The 21,235-nt window shown below is 56.8% G+C and overlaps 7 protein-coding genes across 7 annotated transcripts; 1 reads left to right on the top strand and 6 right to left on the bottom strand.

Annotated features, from left to right (window-relative positions):
- CDEST_00242 (uncharacterized protein) lies at positions 1–894 on the bottom strand. Its single transcript, XM_062916401.1, has one exon. The coding sequence runs from the start codon at positions 611–613 to the stop codon at positions 95–97; it is 519 nt and encodes a 172-aa protein (XP_062772452.1). The 5' UTR covers positions 614–894; the 3' UTR covers positions 1–94.
- A 1,265-nt stretch (positions 895–2,159) lies between these two features.
- CDEST_00241 (uncharacterized protein) lies at positions 2,160–2,467 on the bottom strand (the record flags this gene model as incomplete). The annotated part of the gene is made up of 2 exons (XM_062916400.1): positions 2,160–2,249; positions 2,339–2,467. The coding sequence occupies 2 exons, from the start codon at positions 2,465–2,467 to the stop codon at positions 2,160–2,162; spliced, it is 219 nt and encodes a 72-aa protein (XP_062772451.1).
- A 572-nt stretch (positions 2,468–3,039) lies between these two features.
- CDEST_00240 (Putative Mg2+ transporter protein, CorA-like/Zinc transport protein ZntB) lies at positions 3,040–5,641 on the bottom strand. The gene is made up of 2 exons (XM_062916399.1): positions 3,498–5,641; positions 3,040–3,368 (listed from the first exon to the last, which is right to left on the bottom strand). Exons 1-2 carry the CDS (start codon positions 5,186–5,188, stop codon positions 3,200–3,202), a joined length of 1,860 nt encoding a protein of 619 aa, XP_062772450.1. The 5' UTR covers positions 5,189–5,641; the 3' UTR covers positions 3,040–3,199.
- Positions 5,642–6,016: 375 nt separating this feature from the next.
- CDEST_00239 (Putative ricin B, lectin domain, ricin B-like lectin) lies at positions 6,017–8,516 on the bottom strand. The gene is made up of 2 exons (XM_062916398.1): positions 7,425–8,516; positions 6,017–7,359 (listed from the first exon to the last, which is right to left on the bottom strand). Exons 1-2 carry the CDS (start codon positions 7,758–7,760, stop codon positions 6,214–6,216), a joined length of 1,482 nt encoding a protein of 493 aa, XP_062772449.1. The 5' UTR covers positions 7,761–8,516; the 3' UTR covers positions 6,017–6,213.
- A 239-nt stretch (positions 8,517–8,755) lies between these two features.
- CDEST_00238 (Putative glycoside hydrolase family 18, catalytic domain, glycosyl hydrolase family 18 (GH18) active) lies at positions 8,756–10,197 on the bottom strand (the record flags this gene model as incomplete). Its single annotated transcript, XM_062916397.1, has 2 exons — positions 8,756–9,600; positions 9,657–10,197. The coding sequence occupies 2 exons, from the start codon at positions 10,195–10,197 to the stop codon at positions 8,930–8,932; spliced, it is 1,212 nt and encodes a 403-aa protein (XP_062772448.1). The 3' UTR covers positions 8,756–8,929.
- A 6,511-nt stretch (positions 10,198–16,708) lies between these two features.
- On the top strand, positions 16,709–19,097 carry CDEST_00237 (Putative NodB domain, glycoside hydrolase/deacetylase, beta/alpha-barrel). The gene has a single exon (XM_062916396.1). It carries the CDS (start codon positions 17,988–17,990, stop codon positions 18,780–18,782), a length of 795 nt encoding a protein of 264 aa, XP_062772447.1. The 5' UTR covers positions 16,709–17,987; the 3' UTR covers positions 18,783–19,097.
- A 1,206-nt stretch (positions 19,098–20,303) lies between these two features.
- On the bottom strand, positions 20,304–21,088 carry CDEST_00236 (uncharacterized protein). Its single transcript, XM_062916395.1, has 2 exons — positions 20,892–21,088; positions 20,304–20,832 (listed from the first exon to the last, which is right to left on the bottom strand). The coding sequence occupies exons 1-2, from the start codon at positions 20,926–20,928 to the stop codon at positions 20,519–20,521; spliced, it is 351 nt and encodes a 116-aa protein (XP_062772446.1). The 5' UTR covers positions 20,929–21,088; the 3' UTR covers positions 20,304–20,518.
- Positions 21,089–21,235: the final 147 nt, after the last annotated feature.

Here is a 21,235-nt window from a genome sequence, read left to right as displayed (position 1 = left end):
GAGCGGCTAGCATACGCCGACGGCAACAGTCACACTCGCTGTCAACCCTATAGCTGCCACAGAGGTCATAGTTGCCATTGGTCTGCTGTTAATATTATTTGCGAGTGCTACAGCCATTATCACAGCATGCCCCTGTCCTCTTCGTCAACGGGTTAATGATATCGTATGTCACCAGCCAGTCGCCAGCGGGCTCATGCTCCGGCAGTTGAAGCTCTGGGTTGCGCTTGTTGATTCCTTTTGCAAAGAGCACCCTGGCGTATCTGGGGTCGAAGACGAACAGTGTTTCGTTTGTCGGACCATTTCTGACTTCCGCCGTAGCCGAAATCTCGTCGATTTTGATAAAGTCTTCAGGGCCTGCCAAAACACTTGCCCACTCAATCTGCTCCTTGATGTGCTTTGCAGTCTCAGGATCGAACCGGGTGTCGATGAAGTACAGCTGGTTGTGGCCCGCCGCTGCCACGTATGGCGTGTCTGGTGCCACCATTTGGGGGCCGTTCCCTGCGTCGATGAAGTTCGGTACGTAGTTGACGCGATGATTCTCTTGGAACGTCGGCGAACCCTCGCATGGTCGGAACGGGTTCCGAAGCATGGCGATGAACAGCGGTAAAAGCATTATCGTATGGCGACAAGTTGCTCATAAATTCCCCAGGACGAGGGGAACACAAGACCTAGGCCTCTGCTACCTGATCAAGAGACAATTTTCAATGTAACCACAGCAATGAGGTGCGAATTCGATGAAGAGATGATCAAAGGCATGCTTCTTTTCCCTGATTTTTCGATAGAAGATTCGGACTCCTTTACATCTCAAAAGAGGCGTGCGGGACGAGATATGATGTAATGGTTGGCTATCGTTCCTTGTGCCCAAAAGGGAAGGCGTGCTACCGTATCGATACGTAATCTGTTGGGATAAGTTCCGAATGATGGGCGAACACGAGAAGGCAGGGTAGCGTGTCCCTTGCTAACCAACAACCGACAACCAACAGCCAAAAACCGATCCAATGGTTCACGGCAAACATAAGCTTTCGGATCAAGCGGCACAACTAACAGGTATACAGGCTACCTCACCTTCCATAGTAGGCTACGTACAACATTTGGGACACCGCTACACACTAGGCAAGAAAAGTCCGTTATCAACGGCATCTTGTCACAGGGTCCCACGGTGGGTGTGTTCACAACAGGTAATTGATTAAACAACAATCATCTCACGATGGAGAGGGGAGGGCAGTCATTGTACACGAATCTTCCCGAGATCAAATGCTAGTGACTGGTGTCTTGTTTGCCGTCGTAAGTGTCCCTTTGAATCTTAGCAGGCCGAGGGTATATCGATGAGACAGAAAGAAGGGACCAAAACGTATTGACGGCGGCGGTAGGGTGTTGACTGCTAAGGTTGTGGTAGGGGGCTGAGCTTATCGTGGTCGTCTCGTGTGTAAAAGTGGAAAGGACGAAGTGACTGATCCAGGATTTGGATCGCTCTGGTTGTGGAGCAGTTTGCATCTGTGTGGGAAAGTAGGGGTAGAAGGGCAACCTGGCCATCTGGTTTGTTGGAAGAGGGTTCTCGGAGGTGTCAGCTGCGACACTGTCTGGGCCCTGGCTGACAGTAACGCATGGCAGACACCCGACGGTGGTGCGGTCTGCTAACAGGTAGCTGAGGTCGATACTCGACGAACAACACTAGTTGTCTTGCTGTGCTTGCTGAGAATCGTATACGTCACGCCGTTTTCCGGGAATCCGTCCATCGATCCCTAGCTCGCCCGATGCTGTACGGGGAAGAGACTATCAGGGACGGGAGTCCCCATACGACTATTGCCACCGGGTGGAGAGCCGAGACTATGGGAGTTTGGAAAACAGACTGGACAACGCATCAGAGGAACCGGGAGGCAAAGGGTATGCATTGCGTCTCTCAATGAATCGAATCAAACTCTGTTCGCTGCGCCGGTCCCTTCGTCCAGGGCGCCTAGCACCAAAAGCAGATGACCATCAAACAACAAGCCGTCCCGAACACGAAACATCCCGTAGGATCTATCCCGTTTGCCCGATGCGCATCTATCCTCCCCAACACTCGTCACATTCTCCCGACACCCTCAAACAAAGTCGAAGCCGCCTCGGGCAGCAGAAGAAGCATCAGCATCAGCACCAGCACTAGCACCAGCCCTAACACTTCATGGACCGCAAGTGCCCTTTTCGCAGAGGCAGGGTTTGTGGTAGGCGGCGCAGTTCGTGCCGGCTTTCCAATGACCGTCGCAGTACAGCTAGTAGGGGGCACACAAGGGAACGTCAGGATTGGATGGTGTCCACTTGTGGTGGCTGGGGGGAGCGGAGGCGAAGGGAGACGACGTACCATGTGGCCGCCCATGTACTCGCATGCGATCTGGCCAGGCGTGGTACACTTGGCACCCTTGGGCGCGCCGCACTGCGCCAGCGCGGGGGCGGCGAGACCTAGAACCGCGAGGATCGTAGTTGTCTTCATGGGATGTGTGTGTGAGAGAGAGAGAGTGTGTGTGTGTGTTTGCTTGTGTGAGCTTTACGGCTGTGGGCGCGGGTCTGACGTAGCGAGGGGCTTGGGTGGAAGAAAATGCTGTTCTCACTTGAAAGCTCAACGACGAAGGTCAACGACGAATCTCTCGCAGAGCAGGGGAAGAAGAGAAAGAGAGGGATGAGGAGTTACTTATGCACACACCGGAACAGACGCAGCGTTGGCGGAGGCGACTGTCAACGATGCCAATAGGTCTACGCACGAGGCGCAGTAATACCGCATGGTCTGTAGAGGTGGAGGCATAGGTTTTGTTGTCTGCCATCGGGTGGAAGAGGCTTTGAACATGGAGGCAACCGCATCGGCCGTTGTGTTGTGTATCGTGTAAATATAAAAACTGGCGATTGGCGTTTCAAAGAACATGATATATTGGCAATACGAAGCTGATCGAATGCACATCTGCCGCGGCACCTTGAGGGTGGCCGATTTAGTCACCTTGAGGATATCTTGATACGAGGCCGTGCCGGGACACAGACTCCAGAGGACATGCAGCCCGGTCTACAGGCAGATCTCTCAAGCCAGCAAAAATAAAATAAAATAAACTTTTCGAATGCAGAAAACAAAAACATCTAACCGGCCGTCTATTTGATGAGGGTATCACTGACAAACGAAACAAGCAACTCTACTCGGTCTATGGTGGGGAGAAACACTCCAAAGATGACGGCACCCCTAATCCGCCTTGGCCCTCCTCCTCGCCCTTCTGGCCCTTCTCTTCTTCTGCTTCTTTCTCTCGGCACTAATCTTACGCTTCTGCCAGAAGGACACGCACCAGGACCAGATCCAAGAGCGCATCATAATGAGGATGGTGCAGAAGACGACCGGACAGGCAATGATCCAACTACGTGGCGACCGATGAGGGTCTGATTAGCCAAAAAACTGCATTGATGTGGCCCAACAGATCCAGAACTGTCTTGTAAAAACAGAAAGAGGGAAAGGGAAAGAGAAAAGGGATCGACGCAGCACTTACAAAAACCGAATGCCCCATTTATTGCCGATTTCGGGAAAGTCTTCAAAGTTTTGACCAAAATACCCGGTCAAGAAGGTCAAGGGCAGAAAGATGATGGTGATGATGGTCAGCTGCTTCATGCTCTCGTTCTGGTTCGCCGAGATGGTATTGAAGATGAGGTCGATGAGGTTGTCGGCGGAGCGCTTGATCTGCTGCATGCTCTCGGTGATGATGACGCAGTGATCGAGCACGTCGCCGAGGTAGGTGTGGGTGAGGGGCGTGACGATAACGCCGCTAGCCGGATTCTGCAGCTGGCGGGCGGCCTCGTCCTGCGACAGCTCGGTGCGGTGGTCGCGCAGCACGTTGACAAGGTTGTCGATGGGGTTGAGGAAGGTGAGCATCTTGTTGATCTCGCTGACACAGATGTACAGGCTACGCGTCTGCTTGATGCTCGGGGACGTGAGAACGTCGAGCTCGAGGTCGCCGATGACGTCGCTGTAAACGGCCGTCAGGGGCATGGCGAGGTCGATGATGGCGTCGATGATGGCCTGCACGACGAGCGAGGCATCGCACGACTGCCTCAGGATCGTCGAGGGATCGCCCAAGCGGATGGTGATGGGGCGCTCAATGTCCTCGGCGGACATCTCGAAGAAGGAGATTACGGTGTTGTCCGAGGTGAGGAAGATGGCGACCTGCTCGGCGGAGACGGCTAGGCCGCGCGAGATGAGGGAGGAGTGCGTTTCCATGTACTCGGTGCGGACCTCGTTGGCAGAGGCGTGGTAGCGCTGGAGGGTGCGGACAAAGGCCGTCTGGGGCAGCTGGGAGAGGCTGCTCGTGTGGTGGTTGAGCTGGTAGCCGCTGCTCTGGGTCACGACGGTAGGCCTACCGGCGGCTTGTCTGCCGACCTCGGGGTCCTGACGCGGCTTGGCGCCCATGGTAAATGCGCGCTTCAGCTTCTTCATGCCCTTGACGGACTTGCTGGTTCTGAGGCTCGCGCCGTCGTCCGAGTCGTCGTCGCTGCTGCTGCTACTGCTGCTGCTGTCGTCGTCGAGCAGGAGCACCAGCTTCTGCAGGGTCAGGACGATGAAGGCGTGGTTGGCGTACCAGTCGGCCTTTGTACGGTTTCTCGTGTTCATGATGTCCTCGATGGCCAGCTTATGCAGCTTGTAGTACTGGCCACAGGCTTGGATGACGTCCCAGCTGAGGCCGTTGACGTTGATCCAGCGGCTCTTGACCCAGGGCTCCTGGGGCTTTTTCAGAAACTCTATGAAGTCGTCATTGCCGAACTTGTGCTGGACCATGTTGGCCTGGCTGAAGTCGAAGACGGAGATTTCGCAGTCTGCACGGAGGGTGGGCATGGAGGCATGGCCTCCGTCCGACTTGTTGGGGTCGAAGCCGGGCTCGGAGCCGGGCTGCCAGCCAGGGCGCGACATGTCAAAGTCGCCATAGTCTTCGACGGGCTTGAAGGTGCCGGCTCGGCGTCGTAGCGGGGATAGGGTCTTGTCGGTGGATGTGCGGGTGAGAGGCGCACCGATGGTGTCGCGGGGGGGAGCGGCAGACGCACGGGTTTTCGTGGACGAGGTCGGGGAGGTGGCATAGTCGTGGGTGTCGATCTCGAGCGAGGGGAATCGAACGGTACGCGAGCGGTCTTCGGGTTCGCTGACGGTTTTTGACATTGTTGCGCCGAAGGAGTCGGCAGAGTCAGATGACATGGCCAGCAGGCCTCGGCGGGACGAGGGTGTGTGGACGGGATGGATGGAGGGAAGAAGAGATGAACAAGGTTGGAGAGCCGGGCCAGCTGGTTCAAGACATGAATGGTTTAAACGACGAAGCTTCGTCGCGTGGCGGCCGTGCTGAATGCGGGATCCAGGGGACTTCAACGGCGCGGATCCTTGGCTCGGACGGTCGGGAGAAGCCGCGGTTTTGGGTCGTGTGGAGGCGTCGAATCAGGGATCGAGCATTGGAGGAAGACGGGCTATCTCAGCCGCACGTAGCGAGGTTGATATCTTTAGCAATGCGGCTGCGAGAGAGCCCGGGCATCTCCGTTAGCGAGATGAGACGTTAGAGGGTCGTGCTGTAGAGAGGCGGGATGGTGAAGATGTGAGGATGTGAAGATATGAAGATGCGAATATGCGACGATTTAGTGAAAGTTTAGGAGGTGGAAGCCGAGGGAACAAGCTCGCTTCAGTGAATACCTGCCTAGATAGGTGCGTTAATACAGCACCTGGATCCCCCCTTTTGATGACGTCGCTTGGCGGCCAACGGCACCTCGTGGCCCCCACTTCCATATCCCCCTTGGCACCCATTGGACCGTCTGTCAACAGTGGCAGCGATCAAGCTTTCGGCTGGTGCCGGTCATCTGCTTCAAGCTTCCACCCTGGAGGTCCCTGTCCGAGGCTCGGTGGATTTGTCGAAAGATGCGTAACCAATGTGAAGAGCCCGGACTTGCTCCGTCCATCTGGGGGAGGGGACGCACAATGTGTGTCAAGCTTTTGCCGAGAGGGTCTGCACGGCATCCAAGTTCCGAGAGGCAGGTCAAGATTGGCAACAAGTCAACTTATGACTAATAAGAGATGGGCAGAGATCCTCATGTAAATGCCTGCTTTACTGCATGGAACGCCAAATTGTCTGGTTTCGTCAAGGCTGGTCATCTACGCCAATACATATGGTCATAGATGTGTCCGGCGTCTTTACTCACGAAGAAAAAAAGCCCCGGGACTCCCCCCCCAATCTCATCTCAGGCGACGATGGTATACGTCTCGCTGTTGTCCCCCTTACACGCCGCCGTGACCAGCCGCCCCTGGTCCCCAGGCACCACGCACGAAGCCGCGTTATTGACAGGCGACCACAGGAAACTATCCCCAAAGATCCTCACCAGCTGCCCGGCGTCCGTCCGGCCCTCGCCCGCCGCCCGCCCGCCGCACGAGAAGATCGTCACCGTGTCCCCCGCCGCCCGCCGCCCGTCCGTGCTGACGCACCCGTTCGTCAGGCTGCTGACCACCAGCGCCCCGTTGTCCTTGCCGTCGTTGTGCTTCCCGCTGGTGACCACGTCGAACCGCTGGTTCGCCGCCGCGCCGTCGCACGCCGCAAGGCCCACGGGGATGAGGTTCTGTCGGAAGTCGCCCGCCGTCGGGTCCACCGAGAGACACTGTCCGTTGGGCGCGCGGATGGCCACCTTTGTAAAGGCCCGCTTGGCGGTCGAGTCGAATTCGTGCGCTTCGGCCGCCGCCGTCGGGTTGAGGATGCCGCCGGCGCGGGAGACGGGGACGGGGGTTGTGGGGTTGACGGCGGAGATGTTTCCTTGTTGACCGCCGTCGGTGCCGCCGTTGCCACTTCCGTTTCCGTTTCCGTTTCCATTTCCAGCAGCGGGGGCAGTCGAGGCGGCAGGCGGCGTCGAAGCCGATGCGGACGTCACCTCGGGCGCGAGCGTGGCCACGGGGAGGTTGCCCGCGTTGCCAGCGTTGCCAGCGTTGCCCTGGCCCGGGTTGACCGTGGCCGTGATCGTCATGGTGACAGTCTTCTCGGTGCCACCGCAGTCGGCCACCGGATTCCCAGTAGCCACGGCCGCAGCGGTGGTCGAAGGGCCGGGTTTCTGAGCGCCGTTTTCCCCGCCGCCGGCACCACCCGCAGCGGACCCGAACGCAAATGACTGAGCTTTATCGCCGGCGACGCAGTCCGCCACGTCCACTGCGTTGTCCTTGACTGTGAAACATTTCCCCTTGGCGTTCTTGGGCTGGAACGTCGAGGGGCCCGCGCCCGTCTCTAGCGCGAACAGCTGCGAGTCCGTCACGAGGCCCTCGCCAGCCGCGCGTCCGCCGCACGAGAAGAGGTTGACCTGGTTGCCCGCCGGACGGCGCGGGTCAAAGTTGAAGCACGCTTGCGTCTGGTTCGTGCTCGGTCAGCGGCAATTTCCCCCCCTGACACCGGGTACACACGGTAGACTCTCACCAGAGTGCTCACAATGAGCATCGTATTGGGCTGGTCATTGTGCTTTCCGGCGGTGATGACATCCCAGCCCTGGCCGTCCTTGGCCCCGCAGTCGGCGACCTGGATCGGGGTCAGGTTCGCCCGGAAGTCGCCCGACAGCTTGTCGACGAACAGACACCTGCCGTCGGCCGTCTTGATTTGGATGTCGGAAAAGGCGCGGGTGGCCGTGTCGTCGCGCAGGTGCGCTTCTTTGGTGGCCTCCTCGTTGAGCTCGGTGACGACTCTGCGCTGGATGACGGGGCTTGCCGTGGCTAGGAGGGTGGCGTAAGCCAAAAAGGTCGCCGCCTGGGGGATCATGATGAAACGAATGCTGAATGTCTATTGAAGGAGTGTGTAAGAAAGAACGAGGGGCCTGCTCAGCAGGACGTGTGGCAAGGGAACTGGATGGGCGAAATGGAAAATGAAAGAGACAACGAACGGGGATGAGAAATAACTCGACAAAGAGGCCACGGTCGAGGCAGCGATGTCGTGAACGAGGCCTTTGGGGAGAACTCGGCGGCAAAGCTGTCTTATACCAGACTCGCCATGACGGCCAAGTCAACTTCGCCTGTCATCCGACGTCCGTCGTCCGTCACCTGTCATCCAAGCGCCATCCCGCCAGAAAGGCGCCGTCGCTCTCGCGAACAATCTCATTCTCGTTCTCATCCCTTGCCCCAAAGCGTCCGGGTTTGAACGTAGTTTCACGATCTCGGCCAACTGCAGCGACGGGTTGCCTGTGTCGACGGTCTGGGCCACCCCGAAGACGCGAGGCAGGCGGCGTCGAGCATGTGCCAATCCGACCGTCTGTTTCCCCTCCTCCCTTGGCGTGGCTACCCCCCTGTCGCACATCACCCGTCGCCCGTCCGAACACTCGTTCGAACGGCACCAATGAGTACACAGGAGGGGGTAGCAATTGCCATGCAGGAGGTTGCTGTTGGATGGGATGGCTCGCCGCTTGAAACGATTCGCGTAGCAGGACGGCAGGAAGCTGACTGCTCAACTTTGAAAGGTTGATGGCGTCGCGGGCTCGTGGGATTGTGGCGGCAAAGATGAGACGGGGAAATGGGAAGGGGGCCGCGCTTGTAGCCCCTGCGAACCTCCCCCCCCGCCCGACAGCGCAATGATTGGACGGCAGTGCTGCCGGACCCCGAGTGGGGTTCCCGATGCCGGTGGAGTGGGGCTCGCCTGGGCACCTGCCGGACTGTCGGGCGTTTAAATTACGGAGTGCTGCGGCTCCCAGCTAATGTCCCTCTCGCGCCTGTTCATCTCCCTCAATCAACCTGCCTCTTATCATTAGACAACATTTCTTTTTCATTAGTTGAGTGCATATTTCACAGTTTATTGCCATCGTCACCGTCATTATCATTCATCCTATCCAGCCAGGTAGGAACAGATTTGGTGCGCTTCTCTGACATGATACAGGCAAAGTCGGGTAGTCGACTTGGATCTTCTACATCCTGCTCATTCCACCGATTTTCCCATCAAGTCTATCTTACGCCGTTCAACTCGTTAAACCCAGCCTGCACCAGGCTCTGCCTTCCCTTCCGATCCCCTACGCCGGTCCAGTAGAACAGACCCCCGAGGGCCCTGCTCTTGGCGTACTGTGCCTTGATGGCCACCGTCCTCGGTACGTCGAACGTCATGAACCCGTTCTTGGCGTCGACGTACGAGGCCGCCGCCGCCGCCGTGTCGACCGTGGCCTTGTCGACGCTGTCGTTGGACATGTCGCAGTAGTCCATCTCGGCCGAGTTCTTGGAGGGCCCTCCGGGGCCCTTGGCCATGGGGAACGTGCGGGCGTACGCGGGGATCCCAAGCAGCACCTTGCGGCTCGGGACGCCGTTATTGATGACGTAGCTGATGCCATCGGCGCACGCAATCTTCAAGTTCGGATTGTTGCTCGCCAGCGTCTTGGACGCCATCAACTGCGCGTGGTTCCCCGAGACGTCGGTCCATGGGCCCGTTAGGTCGTAGCACATGAGATTCAGGTAGTCGAGCAGGGGCGCCGCCCGTCTGAGGTCGATGTTCCTCAAGACGTACTGGCCCGGCGGCAGAGCCGTGGTGAGGAGGTACCTCCCCGCCGGCATCTGGCGGCGCACGTCACTCAGTAGCGCGATGTAGTCCTGACCCTGCTTGGTGTCGCTTGGGTGTTCCCAGTCGACTGAGACGCGGGTCAGTGGGGAAACGGCGTTTGCATGCGGGACAAAAGATACTCACTGTCGACACCGTTAAGTTGGTACTTGTCGCAAAAGCTCTTAATCTCCTTGGCGAATCGGGCGCGCGCGGCCGGGTTGGCAGCCAGCGCGGGGAACTCGGCACTTCCGCCGCCGCCGCCAACGGAGACGAGTGTGCGAATGTTGGGCCGCGAGGCCTTGAGTTTGGCGAGGGCGGAGAGGCACCCTGTCGTCCCGTCGACGGGAATCTGCGTATCGGCCCAGTCGTCGATGAGCCTCAGCGACCCGTCTGTGTTGACTTGGACGAAGGCATATAGCACATGGGTGACGGCATTCACCGGCAGCGAAGCCGGCGTCTGGCCTTTGTACACGCGCCAGTTGGGGTAGTAGACGGCGTTGACCCAGCCTTGAGACATGACGGGCAGAACGAAAGATGCGAGTATGAGTAGTTTATATACGAAGAGTTTCAGAGACGAATTTGGCCGTGATGTCGATGTCGAGGACTGTCCTCGTGGTGGTGGTGTTAATGTTGGTGGTGACGTTGGGACGGCGCGGGGGAGGGGCAGTAATGGTTCTCGTGCCATTTTCGGATCTAGGACGGTAGGCAGTGGCTCAAGGGCGCTGACGTGGAGGGCTCAGGGGCTGTGCTTGTCCTGGAAGCCGCTGCAGCGTGGTGCGTGGCGCCCAGCTGGATCGCTATTGGGGAGCTGCGGCAGCCAAGGCAACTTTGCTGTGGAGCGCTGAGTTCGATGAGCTCACGGCTGCATCTGTCTCGTATTTCGCTCTCTCTCTCTCTCTCTCTCTTTCTCACTTACTTCTCTCTGTCTCTTCTCTCTCTCTCTCTCTCTCAACCCAGAACTTCACAGCTCGGAATAGTCTTGTGTTGGTTGCTTTCCGCCATAAACACAACACAGACGCAGGCGACACGGGAAACGGCAGATGGCAGGTGTTCTCAGGTCATTGAAACAGGTTGCTTTCGGCACTGCTGTTTTCCTGAAGAGATAAAGCCAGTTCACTCTTTCTTGCCTCTCCCACTCCCTTCCGTGCCTGACACCAGGGAGAATTTATAGTCTATAGCGTACCGACCGCGTGGTCAATGAGGGTAAACTCGCCCCGGACGCCCTGGAATTGCGAGAGATTCGATTGTCCTCCTTGGCAATGCTGGCAATGGACTATTCATCTTCTTTTCTCCGCGGCAGGCATGTGGGCGACCCAAAGACCGCCCATCTCCTCCTGCGAACCGGACTCCTTTCCGGTGCTCCCCTTTATTTTCAGCCGTGGCGCATGAAATACGTCGTAGTCCAGCTCCGGGACAATCAACACCTGCAAACGGGAAGCGGTCGCGAATCGGAGGAATGTTGACCGCCGTCTCGATCGGGCGGGAAGGGTGTTGAGAATCCAGTCCCGTTTTACGGCGGACCCAGGAGGGGAGATGATGTCTTGCATCAGCCCGGGGAGAGGGATGCCGCCACAAATGCCACGAATGCCACGCGGCAGACAATAAAGTTGTCGTGGGTCGAGGTCCGGCTGGCAGTCTGGACGACATATGTTGTCAAGTGATGAAGGACGAAGGACGACCTTCTTTCAAAGGCGTATGCCGCGTTTATTCTTGCCCCTCCTCTCTCGACGATGAAGTTGGCAACGCCAGCGCCGAGCTGCAGGGAATTTTTCTTGGCTGTTGCGTGCGGTCGAGAAAGAGCCAAGGGACCTGGCCCCGCATGGGGGCCGTCGTTCAGAGACATCGTGTCAGATGCTTCGCACGATATGCGCAATACTTGACGCAGGTCTGGAGATATAGTTGGGCATTCGAACATGTCCTTGGAAGCACAATAGCTGGGAAATTACATGGCTTAGCCGGCAATATCGACGCCTGTAATCGACACGCGGGACACCATGCATATATCTACCGAATCGCAGCGCCCATCTGCAGCGACATCTAAGGCTCGGCAGAGGTCTCCCTCCGGTATTGCCTTCTTCGCAAATGCGACCAACTCTCCCATAGTTATTTTTGAACATAAGGACATTGGTAACTGGAACAAGACGCATTTCAGGCTGGTTCCTGGACTCGCATCCAGAGGACCAGCATAGAGAATAGCCAGGCAGTTGACGCATATCGATAGGGATGGTCAAGAAGAGCTTCGAGACCCAACCTGGGGATTGCCTTCATTAATGCAGAGATTGTCGGAGACTTGAACTTACTCTGTACAGTTTCCTCGTCGAAAGGCGACGTAGGTCATTGGCTCTGGAACCAGCACGCCAGCTCCCGAAATTGACTCGTTCAACCCAACTCTTGGCCTCGCTTCGGTCCCTCCATTGGACCTCTCGGGATGTCATGAGGAACCCCCAGCCTCATTAGTTCTTGAATATAGATGAGAAGGCTGTCACCGTATCCAAGATAGGACCATACCTCCAACGTCTAGTCTGGAAATCGGCAGCCGTGGTTCATGGCAGACGACGTACGATAATCTGGAGGCTGCTGTCGTTCTCTGGTTACAGTTCGTCGTTGACCTGCTTACCTGGACATCACAGTCGACGTAAGGTGATCTAACAACCCAGTCTCGCAGTTATGGCGTCTAGATTGTCAGACACCGACCGCATTGCACTGGACGTAAACGATGAAAGCCACATGTAAAGATTTTAGCCTACTCTCGTCGGCCTCCTGCTAGAGCTCCCCCTGCCATGTCGTCTAGTCGCACCCATGGAAGAATTTGTTGAAAGTGGCTGGCTTTGAGTACAAGGGCCAGCCGAACGCTTCAAGGACGGTCTGGTGACTGGCGAGAACGAGCCGGAGAACGCCGCTAGGAGCTAGCTCGTCCATCGAAGCGGACGCTTTCGTCGAGACTCCCGAGGGGGTTCGAGGAGTTGGAGGTTAAGCACATCCCGTATCAACAAAAGAGCCGTCAAAGTCGACGGCCTTGCGATTCGATGCAGAATACAACGACGGCCTCGTCAAAGGTAGCCGGACACCCGCACTAGCAGCGAAGGTGTTGCAGATCCCAATCGAGCACGCTTTGCTGTGTCACCGGTTCCCTTCGGGGGGAGAAAACCCCGTCGTGCTACCCTCTGCCTCGCCAATATGCCTGACCTCCTGGGATACGTTAGCCACACGCTCCGCCGATGACGAGGGGCCGGACATCGAGCTACGCTGCCTGATCTGCGACGGCCTTTGCGACCGAAGACGCAAGAAAGCCATTTGTAACTCCCGTTGATTCAGCAGACGTTTTCCCTTGCTGTTTTGTTTTCTCGTCCTACGATACCCACTCCGGGAAACGTGGGCGAAGAAGAGAGGTTGGAAACGAGAGAGCGGATCGATCACACGAGGTTAGAAACAGACGTCGGAAACGATGGGTGCGGGATGGGTGCCTTCAACTCAATCTAGACCGTCCCCTGCCTTAAACATCGTCGGATCAAGGCCGGTACACTCCTCTGATGTTTCGCCAACGTGCAACGTCAAATCATCGCCAACTCGTTTTGACAGCGTCTCAACATCAGCCGGAAGACAGCACACACCCAACACCTCTGTCTGTCTCCGTTTCTCGGCGACGGGCCGAGATGGCACAAGCAAACGGCGACTGACTCGCAGAGAGAGAGAGAGAGGGGTTCGGATCGGGACCGTCACGCGCTTGCGAGTGACGGAGAAAGAGAGAAGTCTTGGCACTTTAATGCTGATGCAGATCCTTTTGAAACTCGACTTCGCCGCGCTTCAGATACGGACACGCAAACCCTTGGCGTTCCGCCGGGGTATCCGGCATCGGGAAATGTCCAACATCGAGGCTGTAGGAGCGTGGAATGCGAGATCTCGGCGTCGCTCCGCAAAGAACCGGGTCTTGGATGCCAGGAAGAGTCTCGACAAGAGAGGGCGTCAATCATTCTCCTGTTTCCTTCATTGGAGCACTGAACCCCTGGACGTCAATTTCGGGCATCGACAGCCCTCTTCACCCCCCCCCCCCCCCCCCAAAATGCAAATTAAGTGCGACTTTGGGTTTCCGTTTGTGAATACGACGCGACGGCGCTGGTCATGAGGGAGACACCGTCCGGAAGACGTCCGTTTCTCGGCGCAATGGGAACCCAGCTGATGACCAGTGTGCCAAGTCGTAGCTTCATCTCCAAGTTCGTACATACCAGACGATGCGCCTGACGTGGCCGTGCATCGCGGCGAGGAGGAAGACAGGGAACATGGCTTCGGGCGTCTTGTTGACGTCAAGCCCATGTGTCTCTTGTTGTTGTCTCGGGGAAAAAAAAATGGACGCCTGGTGCGCCAGGTGCGCCACTCTGGTCTGCTGAGAGGAATAAGACAGCGTTCCAGGGTTGCATTTGAAAAGCCGGACTATTGCCTTTTGTGTCGTCTTCCCATCAGGAAACAGGGCGTTTGCTTCCCATTGAGCGCTGCAGGCTGACGAAAGTTGTATCCAACATCGAATAACGTCGGCCGGCTCTCCTGCAAAAGGACGTCCGTCTCACAGCAACCAACCGTGGCCTGTAGATCCCGAGGTCAGCGTCTTGCATGACCGCCGCGGCACTTTTCCTCATGCTGCACTGCACTCGCAAGTTTTCATGACACTTTCTTGTCAAGTAACGGGAGGGAGAATAGAAGTGGTAGATGAGATGCCGCGCCGGGTCAGCACGACCTCCCTTGCCGTGCCCTATCTCCGCCCTTCCTCTGCCCTTCCGCGGACGGCATGGCAGACACCAGACCCGCGCGATGACCATGTGCATAAGGTTGAGACTGCATACACGCTATGCACAACACAGCAACGCGGGGTTCCCGGTACGTCGGTGGTGGCCAGCCTCCCAGGATTTCTTGGTTGTTTTTTTTTTACAGCCAAGAGCCTTGGCCAGCTAAAGATGGCAAACGGGAAAAGACTACAGAGATTAATGACCCCACGTTTTTCAAAGTCTAAGTATCTGGCTTTGGGGCGGGTGGTATTCTCGTGTCCCAGCACCATGGTCCTGTCTAGTCTTACCGTAGCGGCGCGCGCCCATTTCCCTGACTTGCCGTGACTGTTACCCCTTGAACTCTAAGCGGTTCTACATGCGCGGTATTTGTACGCATACTGGACACCAAACGTGGACGAAGTTCGTCCTTTCTACGGATACTTTGCGTGTCGACGTAGCGCCGCCGGCACTATGCTTGTTTCAGACTCCATGGCCCCGACCACTATACGCACAGAAGCTCGAGCAGACGACTGCTTTCTGGCCTGGTGGTGGCGGCGGGAATCTTCTTGTTGTACTTTTGGTCTGCCCGTCCTTCCAACACGCCCCCCGAGCCCCCGACGCTTCGCTAGGGGGCACAAAAGGGCCAACTGAGATCCAGTCCACACTCACCGGTCTGTCATCAAGCAGGCCTTCCTCTCTCACTGTCACTCGCATCATGATCCAACAAAAGTCCGCCGTCGCAGTGCCAAGTTCACCACCATGCACCGACAGACTCGAACACGACAAGGGGGATTGGGGGTGTGGGGGGGCCTTGGAGGATGGGGATTTTCTGGGCGTTGTCTCCCCGAGCAAGGATGGCCTGGTCGCTCCGGTCTCGACGCACTTGTACAGAGTAAAAGGCTTTCTCTCTCTCGAGCATCTAACCTTCGCCCCATTGCTGCTGCGTACGTGAGAGAGCACCCAATATGACACGACAGGCCAAGCTTCGCCCGTCACACCACGACATCCTTCCGGAAACGTAAGCGCGCTCGTCGCTCAATGCGCCTGGCGGAAAGGGCCAAGACATTCTACGTCTTACGGGGATGGTGGCAGAGGCGAGGGGAGTTCCGATGAATCCAGGGGGCCAAGATGACAGTCATACATTGACAGCCTCATGTGTAGTAGTAGGAGGGGGAGAAGGAAGATCCTGATGATAGAGCACGCATCCCCCCCCCTCATCAATCCAGCACACTGCATCAGGAGTTCCACGACATGGCCGCCGCGCCCCTTCGTATTCCACGCCCGGGCCGAGTCATCATTTCAATATTTCCCAGGCGGGCTTTCTTGGACGATCACCGGCGGTGGCGGGGGGGAGAGGAGAGGGTCAGAGACGTGAACCAGTCGCGGCGAGCGGTTTAAAGTCCTGGTAAACGTTCGTTGCACCGCCCGAGGCAATAGTAATCCTATGAGGATTCTGAACCTCGGGCCCTTTTTTCCATCAATATTTCCTTTTTTCTGTAGTTTTCGATAATGGTTCTTATGTCAGCTTCGGTGCCCTCTTACCACATCACACAGCCAACTTCTCTCTCTCCGGGGTAGCCTCTCTTCCCCGTGTTCACCCTGCGCGCGCCAGCTCGCGCCATTCGCTAAGCGCTTCGTATTCTCCGTACCTACCATAGAGAGATACCTGGGCGGAAACTAACACAGTCACTAAGAAGCGACATCTTCACTGTAAGATGATAAATCCTCGAAATATAGATGCTAGCCGACGGAATGACCCTACAAGGTTATCCGCGAGTGGAGGTTGGCAGGCATCAGATCCGCATCCCCCTCCCAGCCTCTCCCCAAAGGCGCCAGTCCCCAAGGGGATTAAGCACGGGATGGCCTTGCTCGGCAATTTATCTTATTGCCGGATGACATGACCTCAGCAACAGAAGTGCCGCGCCACGATGCAACGTCCGTGTTGCTGCTGCTGCCGCTGATACTGTTGGTACTGCTGCTGGTCCCCGCGGCCTCCCTTCACTTCCTCTCACTCCTCCTGGACCATATTCTCCTCCTGCACGAGCGCGAGCGCAAGCGATTTCTGCTGCAACGAAGGTGATTTCAGTTTCCGTTTTGCAACAGAGGCGGGCCTCATCCTCATCAAATTTGGGGGGGGGGGGGGGGGGTTGTCCCTCGTTACAGCATCAGAAACACTGATTGTTCGTCAGGGTTCTAGGCATTCTATTCGTTATGCCCGTTCTTTATTTCTTTCACGCCGATGATACAGAGTACCATATGGTGGCGCCAACAAAAGCGGGATCAAGCCCAACTCGGGAGATCCTGGGCCAACAGCGGCGGTCTGTGTCCCGCAACGGCGCGCCCCCCCCCCCTCCCTCCCTCACCCAAAGAGGACTGCTGGGATTGCTTTTCATTCTCTATTGACCACGAAGGAGAAAAAAACCCCGAGACGGCAACGGGCGGCGCTCGTGGCTGATTCTCCACTCCCCCTCCCCCCCGTCAAGGTTTCGACGATCCCTGGCTCTCCTCGAGTCCGGCCGATGTTCGACGCCACCACACACACACCTCTCAACTGACAGTGGACTGACCACCAACCTCACCGTTTTGTCTTGTCTGGCGCCGTTCACTTTGTCGCAACGCAAGGTGTCTGCCTGTTCGTCCTCTTTAGGGCACATCCTTGGTGAAGGATGACGAGAGTCGGCCGACAGCTCTTGAGCGTCGGTCTATCCACATCCCGATGAACAACACCCGCTCGTAGCTCCATCCAGGGCAACATCCCGCCGGGATCCCCTTATTCTTTTCTTTTTTTTTCCCGCTCCTTTTGTGTTTATTATTTTCCTCCCGGCGCCATGAGAGGAGAGAGATTCCGGCCAGTCAGCTTACATGCTCCCCCAAGCCCCTTGACGTCAAAACGCGCCGCGGATCTCCCAAACACGACACACCACGAATACTCTCTCCTCTTACTCTCCTCTCTTCCCAGCTTACCCTGCCTATGGACCGTACCGACCAATGTAGAGTACACGCGCCTCGTATCGGAGCCTCGTCGGGCATGGTTCCTTTCATGTCCGCCAAGACACCAAGGCGCTCAGGGCTGAACGGGCCAACCCAACCCCTCGTAGGGTCTTGAAGCAAGTGAGTGCTTGCTTCTATGCAGGATGGATGGGGGGCACACCGTCGTCGGTCGTCGGTCGTCGTCCTCGTCCCGTTTCTCAAACTTCTCCACGATGGGACAGGATGGGCGATCCGTCTCGACCGTCATCCCTCCAGGCCCTCAGGTCACTAGGCTATGCAGGTAGGTCCATCTATCTATGTAGCGGGAAATTTCATTAGACTCTATTCTTGTATGGGTCGACCCATACGTGAGCTCTTGGCTGGGACCCATCGTCAACTCAGACCGTCCACTGTCCACTGTTCCATGTCCCCTTGTTCAGGCCTCTTCTCCGTAACGTCCCAACTCTTCATATAAGTCGTCTGCCTTTTCCTTCCCATCCCCCCCCCCCCCTTCTTCCAGCCCCTCGACTTATTGCTTCATCCTACATCCAACTTGTCACCAGCCAAGCAAGCTTAATATCAACTCCTCGCGCCCGAGTCCTCCAGTCTCACTTATCTTGCTGCCCCCCTGCATCGCCTTCCATTCTCACCTTGCTTTGAGTCTCGTCCACGACAGCAACCATGTACTCCTCTGCTCTTAGCGCTACTACTGCGGTCCTTGCCCTCGCCGGAGGTGCCTACGCAAGGTATGTGTACGCTCCAGAAGAGGGGGGGGGGGGGGGGGGAAGGCTCCTCTGCCTCTCGTCTTCTTGGCTTGGCCCTCGGACGCCGGTATGAAACTGACATATCCTCCCTCAGCCCTCTCTCCCGCCGCCAGAGCCCCCCTGTCGGCCAGATCATCTCGCAGTGCACGCAGACGGGTGTCGTCGCCCTCACCTATGACGACGGGCCCTTCACCTTCACGCCGCAGCTGCTCGACATCCTCGCCGCCAACGACGTCAAGGCCACCTTCTTCGTCAACGGCAACAACTTCGCTAACATCGAGGAGGGCATCGGCCCGGCCACCATCAACCGCATGAAGAACGAGGGCCATCTCGTCGGCTCCCACACCTACGCCCACCCGGACCTCAACACCCTCTCCTCGGCCGACCGCATCGCCCAGATGACCCAGCTCGAGGACGCCACCCGCCGCATCGCCGGCTTCGCGCCCAAGTACATGCGCCCCCCCTTCCTCTCGTGCGACGAAGGCTGCCTCTCTGACCTCGCCGGCCTGGGGTACCACGTCATCGACACCAACCTCGACACCAAGGACTTTGAGAACAACACGCCCGATACGACCCACATCTCGACCGAGAAGTTCAACAACGAGCTCAGCAACGACCCGGCATCCAGCAGCGCCATCGTCCTGTCCCACGACGTCCACGAGCAGACCGTCATCTCCCTCACTCAGAAGATGATCGACACCCTCAAGGCCAAGGGCTACCGCGCCGTCACCGTCGGGGAGTGCCTGGGCGACGCCCCCGAGAACTGGTACAAGGCCTAAAGCTGGGAGATGCTTTCGTCGGTTTTGTGTTAGTGATTGTGAGGCGGGGTTTCCAAATGGGGAGGGGAAGAGTCGGGGATTGTTTGGGTTGCAAGGTCATCAGCATGGCGAGACTTGGCTGGAGAAGGGAGGAAAAAAGACTTTTGTTGGTTTTCTACCGCCGGTTTTCTCATGGGCGCCGTGGAGGGGACTAGCCCTAACGGAGTTTCGCTGGCTGCCTTCTCTCTTTTGGCTGTATATAAATCATGGGGAGGACATACCAGAGCATCCACGGCGCAAGTAATCTTGTGGACATACCAATTTATAATACCGTTCAAACTATACTTGGCCTCCGAAACGTACCTGGTAAACTTCGCACCGCTGCCGCCTCCCGTCAGGTCATTTGTAAGTTTGTCTCAGGGCGACGCATAATGTACGTATCTGTATCCACTTGCAACCATAACTCCGCTCTCGTAAAAGAGGATCAGTCGCTCAGTCTATAGTGACGTTGACCACTGCTATATTCCATCGATGAGTAAGCACTGCTCATTACCGTTCATCCTTCGGTCTGGTGGCTCAATTGGTAGGGCGTCTGACTTCGATTGATTTTCACAAAAATGAATATTCGGAAATTTATCAGAAGATTGCGGGTTCGAGTCCCGTCTGGATCGAATGTGTGTCCCTTCCAGCGATGTGAGGGACAGTCTCTTTTTTCGCCGGTGCACCCTAATTGATTTCATGGCAATCGTCTTGGTTCGAAAGGTCTAGCAATACCACCAACCAGGCAGGGCATGGGTTTTGTCCTTCTTTTTTGCTCTTCTCGACCTTCCCAGTGGTTCGTTGAACATTGATCTAAGCCCTCATGCCATGGCTTGCTTGTCTTCCTTCTCTTGCCATCCGGAACATGTAGTGCGACGTTCCTGGTGGCTGGATCTTGAGACCCGCGTGCGGTACGAGTCGTCTCATCGACTCCCTGAGGTGCTCTTTGTGCCCCTGATGAGACCACTACCGGTGATCCCACGACCTGCAAGATCTGTGTAATGTAGACCACGGCGACTAGAAGGCTAGCTGCTTCTCGTTCCCCACCTCTGCACGCCGTGTGAGGGCCAAGAACAGCTGGAAATGAGCCCCGGCTCGTGGGCAGAGACTTGGCGTCCTGGGAAATCGACCGATTGGAGGTGAACGACGGGAAGGGGGGGGGGGGAGGTTTGCCAAGGCCCAGTCTGGCCCAAGAAACTTCGATGAGGGGAGAGATGAGGGATCCGGTGGCATTGTTGATCCTTTTGTGGTGGCGATGAGCCGTTGCACTAAATTTTCGGATGAACCGGCGAGGAGGCCTGGAGGGTTCATGATTTGAGACCGCTCAGACATCATCACCACAGAGCCCTTCCTTCGCTCCGAGGATTAGCTAGTCCATTAATACAGCAAACGGAGAGGTGTTGATAACGTGTCACTGCTTCAGATTTCATTTCGGGTCTTTCAGGAGCGGCTTCACATGTCTTCAAATCGGCCTTTCCGTCATCATTTTCGACATTAAATGACAGAATCCTAAATGCAAGCAGCCCTTGGTAGACCAGTTGCCAGTACCAGCTAGAAACACGAGGACACTTCTCTAGCAAATACCCTCCCATGCTTCTCAGTCTCTGCCGGACACATGAGTGGATTCGGAGGACTCATTGCTCTGCTGCACCACCTGATGGCGGGCACCGAAAGTGCGAAGACGAACCTTATCCCCCGGTATCAACTAAGCTCATTGATTATCGACCATCACTGTTGCTTTGCGCCCCCTTGCCTTCTGTCTTGGGTTCGTGTGCAGTGTTGGCCGATGCCTGTGAGTCGCTGGGAAGATGGGTATGCTCCCTCCTGACGTTCACATCCCAGCTGAGGACGGAAGTCCTCCAGCTTCCCCAGCCTAGCTGCAGGTCGAAACTGCTCGAGAACCCTGTCCCATGAGACTGTTGCTCGTCTCCCGGTTTGGCCACGACCTCCCAGCCCTCGTCGTCGAGCTTCTCTCTCTCGTCTTGTCGTAATGCCTCGGTCGCAGGATCAAGTACTTTGGCGGCTGCTTCTCCTAATCAGGTCAGTAGGTGCTTGAACCTGACGTACGCGGTAGCAGAGAGGGCCAGGTACCTGATGGGTCCCGACGAGTGCCTCCTTGTTGCGCCATTCTCGTGGCTCGAACGAACTGGTGCGCGCGCGCTGCTTTTTGGTTGGGAAGGGTCGAGCTTCTCCTCGCCCAAACACTCTGCTCTACTACAAATGAAGATGTTGGGTGGCGAGATATGCCATAAGCGGCCAAGAAGTCTGACTCTATCCTGCCTACGCAACCCCAATACCCCTCTTTCAGTAGGCGGCGGCGGCAACTCAGACGTGGCAAGGCGGCCGACCGGCTTACACACAAAAAGGCCACAAGTCGTAGTCGGAGCCACAGGAGTGGGTGTTCACTGGGAAGTCTTATTGACGACTGAGAGGAC

The sequence above is a fragment of the Colletotrichum destructivum genome, chromosome 1 (assembly GCF_034447905.1).
Source record: "Colletotrichum destructivum chromosome 1, complete sequence".
NCBI lineage: Eukaryota > Fungi > Ascomycota > Sordariomycetes > Glomerellales > Glomerellaceae > Colletotrichum > Colletotrichum destructivum.
The sequence above is the reverse complement of the archived record's forward strand: the minus strand, read 5'-3'. Positions and strand labels throughout refer to the sequence as shown.